At 46.3% G+C, this 16,669-nt stretch overlaps 1 protein-coding gene across 4 annotated transcripts; it reads right to left on the reverse strand.

Moving 5' to 3' along the window:
- Window positions 1–2,324: 2,324 nt before the first annotated feature.
- On the reverse strand, window positions 2,325–15,853 carry CLDN11 (claudin 11). 4 transcript variants are annotated; one of them, XM_054835362.1, is made up of 4 exons: window positions 15,597–15,853; window positions 12,515–12,615; window positions 9,679–9,843; window positions 2,325–3,506 (listed from the first exon to the last, which is right to left on the reverse strand). In XM_054835362.1, exons 1-4 carry the CDS (start codon window positions 15,674–15,676, stop codon window positions 3,274–3,276), a joined length of 579 nt encoding a protein of 192 aa, XP_054691337.1. In that variant the 5' UTR covers window positions 15,677–15,853; the 3' UTR covers window positions 2,325–3,273. The 4 variants fall into 4 exon arrangements, with proteins under 4 accessions (XP_054691337.1, XP_054691338.1, XP_054691340.1 ...); XM_054835363.1 differs by lacking the exon at window positions 15,597–15,853 and adding an exon at window positions 13,203–13,265; XM_054835365.1 differs by lacking the exon at window positions 12,515–12,615 and having other exon boundaries at window positions 15,597–15,744.
- Window positions 15,854–16,669: the final 816 nt, after the last annotated feature.

Consider the following 16,669-nt stretch of genomic DNA (forward strand, 5'->3'; position numbering starts at 1 on the left):
CCCCCTGCACGGGCACTGGGGCCGCGGGGAGGCAGGCACCGCTTGTGGGGACACAGCCCCCTCTCCCCTTTGGGGTGCTCAGGGCCACCAGTGTCCCCCCATGGGGTCCCTCCTGTTATTCCTGTTATTTGGGGAATGGGGAGGCTCTAGGTGTGCTCCCGATGGTGGGCAGCTATGGACAGGTCCTGGTGGAGCCGGGGAGGGCTCCACCGGGGCACCGGGGACCACCACCTCCACGCCGGGGTGACCACCAGAGCTCACACCCACCACTCCACAGCTGACATTGGCACGGCGTGGAGCAGTCATTCCATTCAGGAGAATTATATTTGACTCTGTTTTGAGGCTTCGGGTCAGCAAACGAGCACCAAAAGCCTTCAAGAGCCAACAGCACCACAGCCAGCCCGGGAGAACCCTACAGGGGAGCGGGGCGTTTTGGGCGGGCACAAAGCAGGTATTTCAGCTTTGATCCTTTAAAAACTAGAAGAGTTTAATGTTCTTTGTGCTTCCTCCAAACACTTCCCCTCTGCGGTGCCAGCACTAATATCCTGTCCCATTCTTGGCCCCATCTCCTCACGCCCCACGGTTGCAGATGTCCATTTTCCCTGCGGCTGCTCCAGGGTTGTTTTGCTTTGGACTTTTCTTCTTTTCCCTGAAATAAAGCTTCTTCCTTCCTCTGAGCAGCTTGCCCAGAGCCTTTTAAGGGTTGGATTTGAGATCAGCCGCTGGTAACCTGTGACTGTGGGCAGGGTGAGCAGAGCCCCGCACCTGCCGAGGGTCCCCAGCCCCACGTGCCTGAGGATGTCACGTTGCAGCCCATTGGTGTGGGCAGCAAAAAACCCATAAGTGCTGCCTGGCAGTGCTCAGTCCTCGTTGGGTCATGCACGACTGCCCGGCCCCCTCCGGCAACACCAACGCCTTGCCAACCCCCGCCTCAAGCATCTCAGACAAGTTTCCCTGTGCTTTTCCCTCCCGTTTCACTCCAGGGCCGTTTGCAGGGCAGCGTTCCAGCAGCTTTCTGCTCTGAGGTCTCCCACACCGCCGTCGGCCCCGGGGTTAACCGGCAGAGCCGTCACTCGGCTAAAGCCTCGGGCAGCGGCGCACAATCCACAATCCCCGGGCAGCCTGCACAAGCTGGCACGTCTGTGCGCTACCCCTTCGCCCGTGGCACCCGCACATCAATGGCAGCACTTATAGCGTCTCTCCAGCGCATACAACAACTGCCTGTGCCCTGCCTGTGATGTAATGGGCACAAGTGTCCTGCCGCCAGCCCCGCGCCGCTGCCCGCCTTGGGTACATTGTATAGGATGGCAGCGATGCAAAGCCTGCACAACAGAGACGCGTTCAAGACCGCTCAGTCTTAAAGGCAGATGCTGGGGTTGCGTGTCGGAGCTGGAGGGCGATGCGCAGGCAGCCTGGGACATGAGCAGCCCCTCCTGGAGCCTCCTTATTCACTCCTTTTAAATGCTTCCACCTTGGCTTCCCACATGGAGGAGGCAAGGTGTGGGAGCTGCAGCATCCTTGCCCATGGCTGTATCGCCCAGTTTGGATTCTCCAACTGAAGTAGACAAAGATGAAAGGACAGTTTGTAATCCACCGAGGCTTGACTAGCGGCCTCGTTTGCAAGTTCTTCCCCATCATCCCAAACAATTTGGTTGGCCCTCTCCTCTACGTGCTCAATCCCCTTTCCTCCTACACGCAACACCACCTGGGCTCTCCGTCTTGTCCACGCTTGAACAGCGGCTATTCCTCTTTTCCTGCTCCTGCAGCCTGGCTTACATGAATTACTTGAACTGAGTTAACATCTCCAGGAACAGATGGGATTTTGTATCAACGTAATTAAATTGCTATAGCCTCTGATAAGGACTGAGTTAGATCTTGATCTTACACGGTTTTAATCAAAGAGAGCGATGACCCCAGATCAGACTCTTATTTTAGTTGAGAGCACTTCCAGCAACGTGACTTATCAACTTCAGCACGCCCCAGGCAGTGCTGGGGGGTGCATCTCCACCACTTCAGTGGGTTTCTAAGCCTCACCGATGTGAAGAGAACCACGAGTCCATACCTCTGGTGCAAGCTGCTATCAGGAACATTGAAAGAACAAATGGATAGGCCAGAGGTCATTACCACGCAGGAAGATTACTCATATTTTAAATATTCCAAAAAACCCTCAAAGTTCCACTTAATCCCACAGCAGAGCAGAATGTCTCATCCTGAACTGCTATTAAAAAAAAAAAAATCTTCAAAATCATTGGGAAACCCCTGTCATGGAAAAGCTAGCTATGGAAACACGCAGGGGAAGGAAGGCAGGAAAGAAGCCAGTGGTTGCAGGCACTCTGTTATTTATTGTACAGTATTTCACTGAAAGTACAAAGGCATCATCAGTATTCACCAGAATTGTATTGTAACAGGTACATTATACTCTGGGTTAAAATGTGCTACTTTAACGATGCAAGGCAGAACACAAATTTAGAGGAAGAAAGCAAGGAGTTTAAAAGAATGTAAAAATACGTTTTTAGTAACTGATCTGTACAAAGGAAAAAAAGAAACCAAACCAGAGTGCGGGGATTAGAGCCCCCAAAGTCATTTAAAACTATATAAAAAGGCACTGTTATCTACCATGTAATTAGGACCTTTGAGTTCTCTTTCCTTCATACTGATGACTGTGGGGGTGGGGGAAATACTGTTACTAACATGATCAAACTCATACAAAAGTATTTACAGAGAAAGGCAGAAAAAATTCCCCTACTCTTGTTCCAAAAGAGAAACATTTGCCCGGTTGGAGAGTACAGCCTTCCTCCCTACCCTCATCCCAAACCGTGCCAAACCAGTGACCTTGAACAGGGGGAAGCAAATCCTGACGCGGTGGGAGAAGCTGCCAGAGTCCTTCTAACAACGGGAAAGTGTCTCTCTCGTTTCTGTTTTATTGCTTTAAACTCTCCTATAATCAGGGGAGCTAGAAAATAAAATAAAAGCCCTAAAACCCACATGACAGCCCCAAACCATCTGAGTCATCCTGGCTGCAAGACGGTGGGGGAGCGGTGGTCAAGACAAAATGGGAAGGACCAAGAGGTAGGGCTGGCTGGAGCTTTCTTTTCTAGAGAAGGGGGGAACAGATGGGGAGAATAACACTTCAAACTACCAGACATTTGTGCTGCTTTTCTAAGTCTTCCCCTGGGAGCCTGACAGCGGTGCACGTCAGCAGAAGCAAACCCAGGGCACGCAAACCCACCAGCCAAAGCATCCGACGGCAGCCGTGGGACGTCCCCAGGACGCTTACACGTGAGCGCTCTTCGCGTGGGTGGGGGAGCTGGATCCCGAGGCGTAGTAGAAACGGTTTTCACCGAACGTCTGGGCATCTCCCGAGCAGCAGACGATGACGCAGCCGCCGAAGAGGCAGAGCGCAGAGCCGATCCAGCCCGTGTACAGGGAGTAGCCGAAGCTCATAATGGTGGTCTCGCGGTGGGCGCACACGGGAAACCAGATGGTCGCAACGACGCCGCACATGGCTGGGGAGGGATGGAAAGGAAAGGTAACTCCAGCAGGTAACCCCACCACGGGGACACAAAGCACACCAAAAGGGAGGGAAGGCTCTGCAGGACAGGGGACAGAGAGGAAGCCCATCTCTCCTCCCTTGCACTCCCACGGAGGGACCCAGGAGCATCAGCATCAGGGCTTGGTCCAAGAGATCTCCGAGCAGGGGGCAGCGTGGGAGAGAGATCAAGAGAGAACAGCCATCTCTCTCAAGCACCAACAAACAAAAAGAAAAAAAACAACTGCTGCTTGACAGAATCTGATCTATTTATTACAAGGGAAACAGATTTGCTCCCTAGAAATATCTTTAAGGGGGAAAAAGGAAAGTCATCCCTGAAATTGATGCTCTGGAGAGCTGCAGAACTAGGAATAGATTAGATATGAAGCAAGACCACAAAAGCTGTATGCATGGGTGAGACAGTAAAATCGGTGGCCCAGAGTCAACTGGTTTAAATCGCTATTCCTGCATGAACTCACGTGCTACGTCCTCAGCCCACGTCAGTCAGCATCACCGCAGTTGCTCTACTGAATGGTCACATAAACATTAATGAAGTATCCCAGCACTTAGCGAGACAGAGTAGGGTTTATAAAATACAAGCAGAAAATGGGCAGGGACAAAATAAGCAGCAGTACAGCATTGGCGGGGTTTTCTATGGAGAGGGAAATGTCTCATAGCTCTGGAAAGCAGACACCGCTTCCCTAGGGAAGTTTCTCTGTGTCAAAGTGATGGGGACAAACCCAGAAAGGCTCTCTGGAAACCTATTGAATTGAATAGAAATGGGACCTCATCTGAAGGGAAAACAGTATTTTACCTAGAGTCTACAGTGGGTCAAAAAATAACTGCAGACTTCAAATTTAGCTTGAAATTCCATAGATTTTTTTATTTTTTTATTTTTTTCACAAAAAGCAGGAAGGCTGCCACGGTGGTGCTGCGAGGAGTGCTAGGTGGGGGATGTGTGAAGCAGATACCCTCAGGACAGTAAAGCGGGTTCAAACGCAGCACTTCGCAGGCAGCCAGGCTAGGGACCACAGTGTTTCAGTGTGCAGCACACACGCGTGGTTTGCTCCAGGCAGGGAGAAAACACGTGCCCTGCATTCTCCTTGTGCTACACAAGGTCACACTCACCACCCTCACTAAGGGTGCTACCTCCATCCTGCAAAGTCCCCACAGGCACCGAGGGCAACAGGAGTTGATGGTGTTAATCACCTCACAGGAGCAGATCCTAAAACAATACTCCTTTATGGCCTGTACATCTGAGAAGAATTAATCTGTCAATATTTACTTGCCTCTGGGACAAGCTGTGCAGGACTCCATCCTTGTGGCTATCAGAGAATCAGAGCAAAACAATAACAGGACCGTGGCAGCGTTACAGATTTCCACCGACCGCATTAAAAGGTATCTGGAGGCAGTGTCAAAAAGTTAAGGTTGCAATAGGAGAAAAAAAAAAAGGGGGGGGGGATGAGATTAAAATTAAAATTGTTTAGTTAAAGTGAAGAACAAACCATAACTCCTGGCCTGTACAGCAGAAAACCCATCCTCAATAGCTGTAGTTATTGTGAGAGAAAATATTTTCTTATGGAAAAGAGAAGAACGTTTGAAGGATGCTAATAAAGCCAGTAATAATTTTGGGCCTCCTCAAAGCAAGGACCCTGTGGCTTTGGAAGGAATTTCTGGAGAAGGCAGGGAGGGGAGAGCAGCATTTCTCCTGCGTGTGGATCCGTCCTGCACACAGCTCATGACCCTCTAACGCTTTAAAACAAAAATGTATCAGTTGGGAATCCACAAAGCATTCTAATGGGCTCCGGAAAAAAAAGCTTCTTTGTTGTCCGAAAAAACACAATCATCTTTTCTTTTTCTGTCAGCAGTAAATATATATATATATATATATATTTATGTCCATAGACTATAAGAGCCTTATCTATCCAGACCCTCCCCCACAACACAGGACCGAAGAAAACACTCGCAGTGGGGTGAGAAGAGCTCTCAGGGACACTAACACAATGGCATCTCTTGTGCATGCGGCTCTACTACATGTAAAACCACCTTATTTTAATGCTGACAATACTAGCAAGCTGTGAAACACAAGCCAAGGACTTTGCATGGGTTAGTTTGACCTCTCTGTCTTCGGAGGCTACCAGCTGCCGTCAGTCACCAGTGACCCCGTTGCTCAGCAAGAGGAACGCCCTGAAACCGGACTGGATTTCATTGCTCTGCGTAGATTAGATTGGGTTGTAAATCCTCTGAGAAGATGGGAAAAGGGTGGTCTGCAATTGTAATATTTCTTGGTGGACTCGAATTTTGGTCTAGCCGTATCGCAGAGAAAGGCTGAAGAAAAGTTTATTTGCCAAGAAACCCTAAGGGACTGGAAAAGGCTTTTTAGGGCAATTTTCAAGTACTAAAATAGCTGTCTACAAGGGTGAACTCTTTGAATAGAAATTATTACCCTTTTGCTTTTGTGCTGATGCTGAGACCCTTTGCCTCTCTCTAAATATGAATGTCTTCAGAGAGTAGAGCTGCTGTGGTCAATATAGTCTAGCAGAAAAGTAAAAGAAAGTCTGCAAACAGAAGGCATATTTTCTATTAGATCAACTGTGTTAGCTGGAACAACAGGCGTATTTTGGGGTGCACACATACTGGAAAGCTTGCCTGCTTTCTGCAGCTAGAGTAGGCAGTCTTGTAAAGCCACTGCCTCTACCTGCAGAAGTCATCTCAGTAATAGCTGGTAGGGTTGTCCTTGCACCATCAGATCACTGTGAATCCACAAGGACACATCCCAGGCTCCTGCTTTTCTAGGTCCTTTTTGACTGCGAACTTGCAGTGGCTCAATGCGTTGAGCTGAAACTCTTAATATTCTACATTACAGGCATATTTTAATCAGATGAAGTGCACATAGACAAGAAGTACAGAAGGTGCTTGGGGAGGTGGGGGAGACAGAGCAGGATTACTCTAACTCAAAGGACAGTGAGTCCCTGCCAAATTCCTTAACAGTAAGTTAAAGGCTTTCTGCAGAACAAGAATACTTCTCTTTCACAGCTAAATTTAATCATTCTGGGTTGCTGACTCAAAGTCACACAGATTTCTCTTTCAAAGCATTTGGTTGAAATAATAGACATCCATGATTTTTTTTTTCTGTATTCAAAGCAACCTTTTTGTCTTAATATCTATGGTTTTACAAGTAAATCTCATGCAGTGTCCAGAAAAACTTATTAATATCCTTTATTTAGTATGCAACAGCTAATACGGTAATTTTTCAGTAGTAATTGCCAATAACTAATGTATTTTTCATCTGTGTTTTCCAGTCTCTCGGGTCCCTCACCTCCATTAGGAAAATACCCACTTGGTTACCAGCACGGGGTCCCCCAAATTAGTATCAACACAGGATGGGCCAGGGTTTTTCCATCAACACTAGCGTACGAAATGTTTTCATACTGGCTCAGAGCAAACCTCCGCTGACGGTTGTTTTCGGCAATAAATCAATTCTCTCGGACAGATAGGATCAAGCGAAGTCATAAATACATCAGCAGGCAGGATAGGAGGGTGTGCACACAGGTTGCACTCTGCAGCCTGCTATTATCAGCGGGCAGAAAAATCAATGGAATATCTGAACCCATTGCTTTCCTGGCAAGTTTTCAACTTTTTTGCTTGGGTTTTTTTTTTCCCCCCACACCGGTTCAACCCCTGTTTTCCTTTTTTAATACATTTCACTGCCAAACTGCCATCCCTTCCCTGAGCAACAAGTGAAGTTTGCCATGGGGCCAGCTCCTCTGATCACATCTCTATTCTGCTACATTAGCGAGTGTTTTGGGGGTTGTTTTCTTTTACCCAGACTTCTGGGAAATGGTCTCCACTTAGAGGAAAAGGGCAGAGCCCGTGCGGTTGCGGGAAACCACAAACGACAGTTCAGTGGCCAGCGGGTAAATAAGAACAGTCCGAGGCATATTACTTTTACAGCATAATGAATTTTAAGTCAGTATTATGTCTTTTGAGGCCTTATTCATGCTTATTAAATGCTCTGGAATGGTAACACCTCATTTTGCAAATAACAGGTCATTAATCAGCTGAAATAATGTCAAAGTCCCGAGCTCTGTACATTATTCTCCTTCCAAAGGGACCGTCTTGTTGATCGGCCTGGAAAAAATTGGGTTTTGTAAAAATACATGTGGGTCGCTTTGTTGTTGTTGATTAAAAAAAAAACCCAACAACAACTTAAGAGCAAAAGGACCTTATTTATCCTTCATTTGTGATCTGACAAAAAGAGCATTATTGTAATTGTGACTAAAACATTGTGACCAAGCTGCTGTTCCCAGCCTAGATCATTCAGGGTATCAGCAACATGAGCAAATCACTTCACCTGTAAATGCTTCAAAACTCACAGGGGTAAAAAACAGCAAGAAGCCCAAATCCGACCCAAAGAGCATTTGTCTGCCAATGTCTATGTAAGTACACGTTTCCTTTCCTCACAGGATCTACTCAGTAGGAAACCCATGTTCTGAGGCAGAGAGGAGCCCGGCTTTTGGAGCACCACAACTCCTCTCCTTCATCCTCTTACATCCATTCTCCTCCCTGGAGTCACAGCGCAGCAGGACCAGGATGGGCGAGTGGCACACGAGCCCCCAAACCCTGCTGCAACACTGCGAGATGTGGGATTTCACTTATTCTAGTGCAGCGTTACCCAACACTGCCCCTGCGATTTGTTTGCTGCCTGTGTGCTGGTTCTGTAATCCTGTCGCCCTTCGGCAAAGCAGATTTAGGGGCAATGCTCTCGTCTCCACGTCCGCAGCCACGCAAACGGGGCTGATCGACAGCACGGTTCTCCTGGACTGGAACCGAAAACTTGCGTTTGTTTGCGACCAAGTGCAGATCTGCTGGGCCTCCCCCATCCCAGGCAGGGAAATCCGACAGAGCAGACTCCTCCAGCACGAAAATTTCATTCACAGGCAGGAAAAAAACCCTTTTTCTTTCACTTTGCCAAGCCCAAATACATGACTGAAGGTTTCGGGACAGGGATGTTCCGACAGCTCTCTAATGTGGCTGTTCATGATCGGGATGTCCTAAACAGGCCCTGTACAAAGCTGATTTTAGGACTTCCAGCTACGGCAACGTGCCCTTAAGCCCCACAGACCCCTTGGTCTCAGTCCCTTAGATTTTGGATGCACCAACTCGTAACAACTGCTTCTCACCAAGGCACCGGAGGAAGGACCGCGTGCAAGGAAGGAGTGTCCAGAGGACGGCCCCTCCGAGCCTGCAGCTATAGCCAGTGCCCACTTGAAAAAAAAATGAGAAGAAGAAGAAAGAAGATGGGCATGATGTCAGCACGGGCTGCCAGCGACCAGCAGAGCCACACAAAGAGGCCACTTTCCCTCACCCCTCCTCCTCTGCCACACGGATGGGTAAAAACAAGGCACCGCAGCCTGTTGCTGAGATGACGAGGCTTCAAGAACATGCAGGTGTGGCATTGGGGACAATGAGCTCCACAGTCTGCACTGCTCAAAACAATCTCCGCAGACACTGAGGACAGGAAGAAATTCCCAGGGGAACTTGGAGGCCAAGGGCAAGGTTGGTCAGAGGGGTTTGGGAGGCACAGGGAACATGCCACCCCTCTTCCCAGGTCCGTGCCACCTCCTTGCGCCCTCCCGTGCTGTCCCCGCAGCACCAGCACCCCCTCAACCCCTCTTACACACCTCAGCTTACTTTGACCTGGCTGCATCTGCGATGCCCAGGGAAAATTCGGAGGCTATCCTTTCCCAGTAAGCAGCTTGGGAGTTTAGACCCTTTTCCAAAAATAGCATCGCCTCCACAGCGAACCAGCAAAACCATTGCCTGCAGGCAGCTGCCTGGGTGCAATGGCCATCGCCCTCCCACAGACACAGGCGGTGGCCATGCCCAAGGACTCCACAAGACAAGGGTTTCACAGCCCTCCCCTCTTCACCCTGCTTTGCTCCCTGCCTCCTCTCTTTGTCCTCCCACTCCTGTTCGTGCCTTTTGTTCGCCCCACAGTCTGCAGCGATGCTGAAGGGCTTCAGGGTCAGCCCAGCCTGGACAACCGTGCTTTCAGGTGAATGTGCTCAGTCAGCTTGCACCACATTGTCTTGGAGCAGAAGAAGACCTCCAGCTCCGCACACACGCGGGGCCAGCGGGCACCTTACCCAGGAGGATGATGAGGATCCCTCCCAGCTGCGACCGCCGGTACTTGGCAGCTCCAGGCTCGTGGCCCATTCGGATGCAGGGCAAGACTGTTATCAGCAGGAAGATAGCGGGAAGACCCAGGACGGAGGCAGCAATCATCAGTGCTCGACATGCTTGGACATACCCTGTTGGCAAGGCAAGGCAAGAGGATTTTGATTATTCGGCACAAGAGAAGGAGACCTTTGGACAAAGTTGTCTGTCTGATTAGCTCCCAACGCTTGCATGGAGTACAGGAGACAGGTTCATTCCTTTGTGTAAACAATTAAGACAGTGAGACTGCAGTACAGTGGTTAGTGCATGAACACGGGATGTGCGAGCTCAAAATTTTCCAACAAACAAGCAGCACCGCCTGGAAAACACCAGCTTGTCCCGGCAAGACACTGAGGAATTACGGGACTGGGAAATATGGGAAGGGAAAACAAGAGAAACGGCTAGGAAGGAGTTTCCCTATATCTTCACAAAGACAGCCTTGATTAAATAACAAGAATTTAAAGTCTTAAAGAGCATCTTGCTGTGAGCAGAGGAGGTCCACAGTTATCCAGAGGAGGGCTGAATAGTTGAAGACCCATCACTGAAACATGCAGGTCCATTGGATACCACCATGGAGGAGGAGGGATGCTCACCAGCCACGGCCCCGTCCCGATGCTGCACCTCAGGAGCCCAGCCCGCTAGCGGGGTTTCAGAGGAGACCCGTGGCTCGAGCTGGCACAGCTCTTCCTCAGGGAGAAGAAATGCCTGCGCTTCGCAGAGCTGCTTGAGTTGCCATAACCAAGGGCCACATCATTCCTCTGGGTCCCAACGGACATCACGGGATGCCCTGGCGTTTCACGAGTTACCACCCCTCTCCTGGCCCTGTGCTGCAGCAGCCTAGCACCAGGCAGTGAGGAGCAACAGCGGCCGGGGACTGTGGGTGTGCTGGGCAGGGCCGTGACTTTTCTACCACTCTGTGAGGGTCTATGTATAATAATGTAACAATTTTTAAAATGTTTTCATATATATATAATGAATATATAATTTCTTTTTATATATTCTTATATAAAATGTATATATGCTATATAAAATCTATATATAAATGCATAAACCCAGGTCATTACTTGCATGAAAAAGAAAAAGAAAAAGTGTCAGATTTGCTCCAGTGCCTCCAGCAGAGCGAATGTGCTGGCTCTCTTTCCCGTCTTATTAACAAAATGAAGCTGCCACATGCAGACACGGAGTTTCATGATGTCTCAAACAATATCAGCAAAAAGGGGCCTCAAGTGAGTCTCGCTGACATACAGGTAAGACACCAGAAATGAGGATTTCATTGTTCCTGGAAATGCAGACTCTGTGTATATTGAATATTTGCTTGATTTTTTCAAGAGGAATCTTAAAAACAAAAGTCACCTGAGGAGTTCAGGGCAAAAAAATGAGATCCTAAACAAAGGAGATGGCAGTGTCCAGTGTGGTTTCTGTGCAATCAATCCCAATTAAATAAGAATACAAACACATTCATTTTAAAGACTTAGACAACGAAGGACTCCAAATACATTCCAGCTATCGGGCACACAGGATAAATTTCCCTCTCATGAAAAACTGTGGGTATTAAATAGGTTACAAGCAGAAGCATCGTGTTTTGTGATTTGTTTCTGCTGGAGAGAAGCATTGCTTTCCGCTGTTGAAAGACCTGTTTACCTATTTATTAAATTTCATTCAGTAATATTTCTTTTGGGGCAAGCCTTTTCTCTGTCTTCTGTCCTGGATCATATTGAACAATAGTGGCAATAAGGAAGGTAAACCTACTAAAATAAAAGTATACACACACAGAGAAAGGGAGAATAGGAGCTAGTCTGAGAGATTCAATATTCCTAAGCACTATGTCATACAGACTAGACTCTGTAACAGAGAAAATATCAGGAATAATCTAAGTTTCACAACAGTTTAAACAAAGAAATAAGGAAACATGAAAGAAAACTACAAGGAATGGTTATTTCTACCCTGTCAGCTTTGGAATGTCAGCTCTGAAATGCTAGAGGAGGTGCAATCTAAACCACAGCAGAACAAAGCAGCGCTGCAGAGTTAACTGATTGAAACAGATAAGATCGTTAACTCAGCTTACAGGGACAAGAGCACACAAGACTTTGGCAGGTTTAATTGGCTCAAAAGATGTATTAATACTGATTAAATACCTTGTTTAATTTTTGCTTTGCAGTAAACTAGCTGAAAATTACTATATAATTAGAAAATATCAAGACAAGTTAAATGTAGTTCCATCTGTTTGCCATGTAAAAGTTCTGTCTTGCCTTAGAACATGTGGGAAGCACAAGACCCTCAAGACTAATGATGATCTTCCAAAAGATTAAAAGCCATAGCAGCATTGATAATAGATGCTGAAAGATTCATTATACTCAAAATCATTTTAAGGACTAGAACCTTAACATTTGTAATAGTTCATCATCATCTCAAAGCAAAACTCAGAGAACTCTGTTATACCTCAATATACCATATATGTTTAGTAATGCAGTCTAGATAGAAGATGTGAAAGGAAGAGCAAGCATTTACTAAGAGCAATGATTAAACATTAACTGGACTTTAATAGCCACAAATAACATGATACCTGGGTACAATTAAAACCAGGTATAAATTAATGAGAATCATGTTATGAGCTATCATTCACTTTCTTTAGCATATTTAACGGACCATCTCCTGCACCAATGATGTCGAAGGAGCTTCGCCATCCTGCAGCAGGACCTGCCCCGCTCAGAGCAAGGCTTTGCTCCTCATCTCCGGGTGGGAAGGGGGAGGACGGGGCACACCTACCTGGCAGTATGAGGATGTCCACGAGAGGCTTGCAGTGATAGAGACCTGTCGCCATGACGCAGTCTGCCCACAGCCCCTTGGATCCCAGCTCATCCATTTTCCTGCAGGTGGTAATGGTGTAGCCACAAGTCACCACCCAGTCATTGGTGGCCGTTGCCACAACCACCCCGATCCACCCTATAAAACTGCAGACAAATCCGGCCAGGTGCAGGCAGGTGGCCACCATGTCGATCCCTTGGTGGGGCAAGCCGGACAGGAAAGTGCCCACAGGGGTTCAGCAAAGCCGGCCGGCGAGTTCCCTGCTGCAGATCCCAGCTGCTGGGACCTACTGCAGGCTGCAAGCAAGAGGGACGGGGCTTTGGCAGGACGAGGTCCCTGGTCAGGCTCTGCTGCAGCACTCAGCTGCCTCTGCCCAGCTCCCTCCCTGGGAGGGGTTAGAGCTTCCTCCAGCCCCATCACGCATGGGAGGGGCGAGCAGGGAGCCCCAACTTCTGCCAGTTCATCAAGAGAGTCAGAGGAGAAGGAGGGTGTGGAGAGGAGGAAATGCAAAATTACACCCACCCGTGCCTGAAAAACAAACCAGGCTGCTTTATTCAGATGCAAACAGCCTGACTATTCAAAATGTAGCATCAAGAGAGAAAAGTTAAGGGAGTGTTTTCGAGACGAAGATACATGATGGCACTGGTACCTCTTCATGGGAGGACAGGGCAAGAAACGTGATGGACAGAGTTACTCAAGAGGTGGAATCGATCATCTTATCAAAGCCATCGGCAAAGCTGCAGTAAAAGGACAAAATCAGTCTTGGGTCTTTCCTGATGCTTTCAGTAACTGCAAAAACATAAAAGACCCATCACTGCATACTCTGCTTGTGCCTGGGTTTTCAAAAATATTAACTAACATGCAGAGAGTCTTAAATATGTTTTTAACAGCACTTTATTTCAATTTCTGAATGCTAAAATTTAGAATGAGCAGTTTTTTACTCGCACTCATTAGGGGTGCACATTTTTGTCTACTCGATAGAACAAGGAACAGCCCACTTCAAAATATCGAAAGAAAAGAAAAAAAACCCCCAAACTTCACAGCCTGTTCTGCATCAGGAGAAACAGACAGGCAGGATATTTTCCTAATTTTATCTGTATTTTCACAAACACGTCTATGTTATCGGGTGCCAAGGCATCCCTAACGCAATGTCATCATTGCGCGTCCCGGTTGTGCCGAGGGAAGGGGTCGGACGCGGGCAGCTCGAACGTGCCTGGGGAGACCGCTAGCGGAGAGCTGTCCGCGTTGCAGGGGGAAAGGGAAAAACTGGGCAGGAAAACCACAGAACAATGAATTTGATTCTTTCCTAGAGCTGTTAGTGAGAAAGAAACAGTGGAAGCTACTCTCCAAGATTAAGGTGCAGGGAATGAAATATATTCCTGTCTTCATCCAACAGTGGGGGGTTTTTCCCACTTTTCAGCATATAAAGTGAAAAACATGAACAAGACCATCCTAAGCTTCATTTGTCACGTGTTCCTTGGATTTGAAATTCAAGGGCACGAGGCCACAGTTTTGTTTTCTCAAAGCTTCATCTGAACACTGGAGTTACTGCAGAAATAGTTGAAAATTATCTTTGCAGAGGTACTTTTATATTAAATAGACATTTAAGAGTTGTCTTCACATGTGTTTTATATTGTTGGTTACTCCTTGGTTTTTTTCTGTACCTGGTTTATGGTATTTTTGTGAAGCCATGGTGCCCTTTATTTTACCAATGTGATTCCACCTTTCTACATAGCTTATTCTACTGCACCCACTTCAGGCGGAGCAAGCTGTTACTTATATCCAACCACCATTTTCTTGTTGTCTAGGGTTCACTTCTAGATGGATTTAATATTTCCCTAAACAATATTCCTGCTTATTTATTATTCAGGAGATAAACTTGATGTCTCTCGAGTGAAACTAGCAGCGTTCCACTTCTTGGATCATGCAATTGCGTTGGACAGATTCACGCGTCACCTCCTGCATTTGGAAGGAGACGAGCTGACAAACGAACATGTTCCTGCTGCTCCCCTCCGCTGACTCAGTTTGAGTTTTTGCAGTCTAGCGTTTCCTCCATCTAACTTTATAAAGTTAAAGATCTGCTCTGTTTGTATCAAGTATAAAAGCACACAGCTTTTTGATTAATACCAGGCATAAGGATATTGAACCACTTTGGGATGACCGATCCCAGCCAGTATCATCTAAGGATACTGTCGCCACACAATTCTTTGGAGGTTAAAATCCACACATACTCTCTAAATCACACTAACACTTAAATTTCTAACATAATTCAAAGTATTTCATTTTTCTTCAAAATACCACAAAATTTTGCAATATCTTCATATCCCATTTCATCCCAAGGCTGAGATCAGAAGTATTTTACGTGGTGACAGTGCAGGTGCATCCTAATGTACAGACCCCAACTTTTTAAAATGCTGCAAAATATGAATTCACAGGCTGCGGACACATCCTACTGCAATTCAGTCTCCTACAGTTACGGTTTCCTTAACCACAAAAACAGTCTTACACCGCCACGTCTTCCTTCACAAATGCATTTGTCAAAGAGCGTGCAGTAGCTCAGCAGGCAAGTAGTAAATTTTACACTTCAGTAAATCGTACTATTTAACAATACTCGGTCTGGTGCCCAGAGGGCACAGTTTGAATTATTTCATTAATGTCGATAGGGACAGGAAGCATTTATTATTTTGTCACTGTTGTAAATAGCACCGCCAATGTTTAAATGAATGTAAGTTGGTGTGCTACAAGTGAACAATGATTCACCAGATCAATAAAGTACGAAACAAAGAATGACTTCCCAGCTGTATGCTAAATAAACTCGAACACTTAGGGCAATATTCTTAAAATTTGCCATTTTTAAAGTGAGTGCTACACGTGCATTTGTCTCGGCAACAGTGTGAACGCCTTAAAAATCAATCTTTTCACCCTGTTGCTCAAGCAGTTTCTCCTTGATCAGCATTGTTTTCTCTGACAAATGACACACGTTGCCATGAGTCATACACAAGTTATCCACACTCCACGACTTTTTCTCATACAAATGACTCACCTTGAACATTTTCTTTGCAGCGTTTTCAGCCCAATAGCTTCTCCCTTGCTTGGAAATGCGGCAGTATAAAAATATAACATGGGATGCAGAAAGAAACAGGTTTAAGTGGTACAGCTAGTTGTTAATTTTCTTCCATACTAAAGGCTGAGCTCATAGAATATTACCAATTTCATCTTCATCCTGGTTCACACCGCTCATTTCTCTCTTTAGCTTTAACACACAAGCAAGCACACGGGAGCATTAAGGGTTTGCAATAATCTGAAACATAACCAGGATTTCCTGTATGCAGGAGCAGGACCTTAATACAAGGACAAAGCATTTTTGCTCTGAGGGGAAGGAAATATGTGTCTATGTGACCGCGCTTGCTTATCTGTCAAAAAACCCCAAACCCTTAGTATGAATAAAAATAACCTAGAAATCTCCAGAATGTTATTTGTAGTAGAAGTTATATTTTCTTACTACAGTCTAGATTTTTTGAAGTGACAAACTCATATACAGCTTAGAGGAGCAGCTCCCTGTTTGCTTCTCACCTCCTTCCTCTCTCTTCTGAATTTTCTGCTATTTAAGCTCCCTGATGGTTGACAGAAATATTAAGCAACTTTATCACGTGATTTACAAAAACTCAACCCCTGCGTCACTGTAGGGCATATTTTCCATCAGCAAATAAAGTATAATTCTCATTCTTGATTTTAACTTTTTATAAATCTCAGCATTTTATACAGTGATGTGTGACTTTTGTTCATTGCTGAGCTGTTAAGGAGAGGTGCGAACAACTCAAACATTGCTCAGGTAGTCAGGTTAACAACAAAAGCTGTGCACCAGAGAACACATCAAATGCACAAGTGTTTGTATTTAATGCCAAAATACATAGAAATCTTAGTGTTGCTGTCTTCACATTTAGAAAATGGGCGCATGGTGAGCTCAGGAGGGCTATTGAGCTTGTAGAATTTGCTAAAAATGCCCTTCAGAGTTGTCCAAACAAGTTTCAGTGTAATCAGGTTTCAATTTACCGTAATCAAAGCAAGGACTCTGTCTTCCTTAGAAAAGTACCGTTGTTAAATACCATCCAAAAA

The sequence above is a fragment of the Grus americana genome, chromosome 9, assembly GCF_028858705.1.
Source record: "Grus americana isolate bGruAme1 chromosome 9, bGruAme1.mat, whole genome shotgun sequence".
Classification (NCBI taxonomy): Eukaryota; Metazoa; Chordata; class Aves; order Gruiformes; family Gruidae; genus Grus; species Grus americana.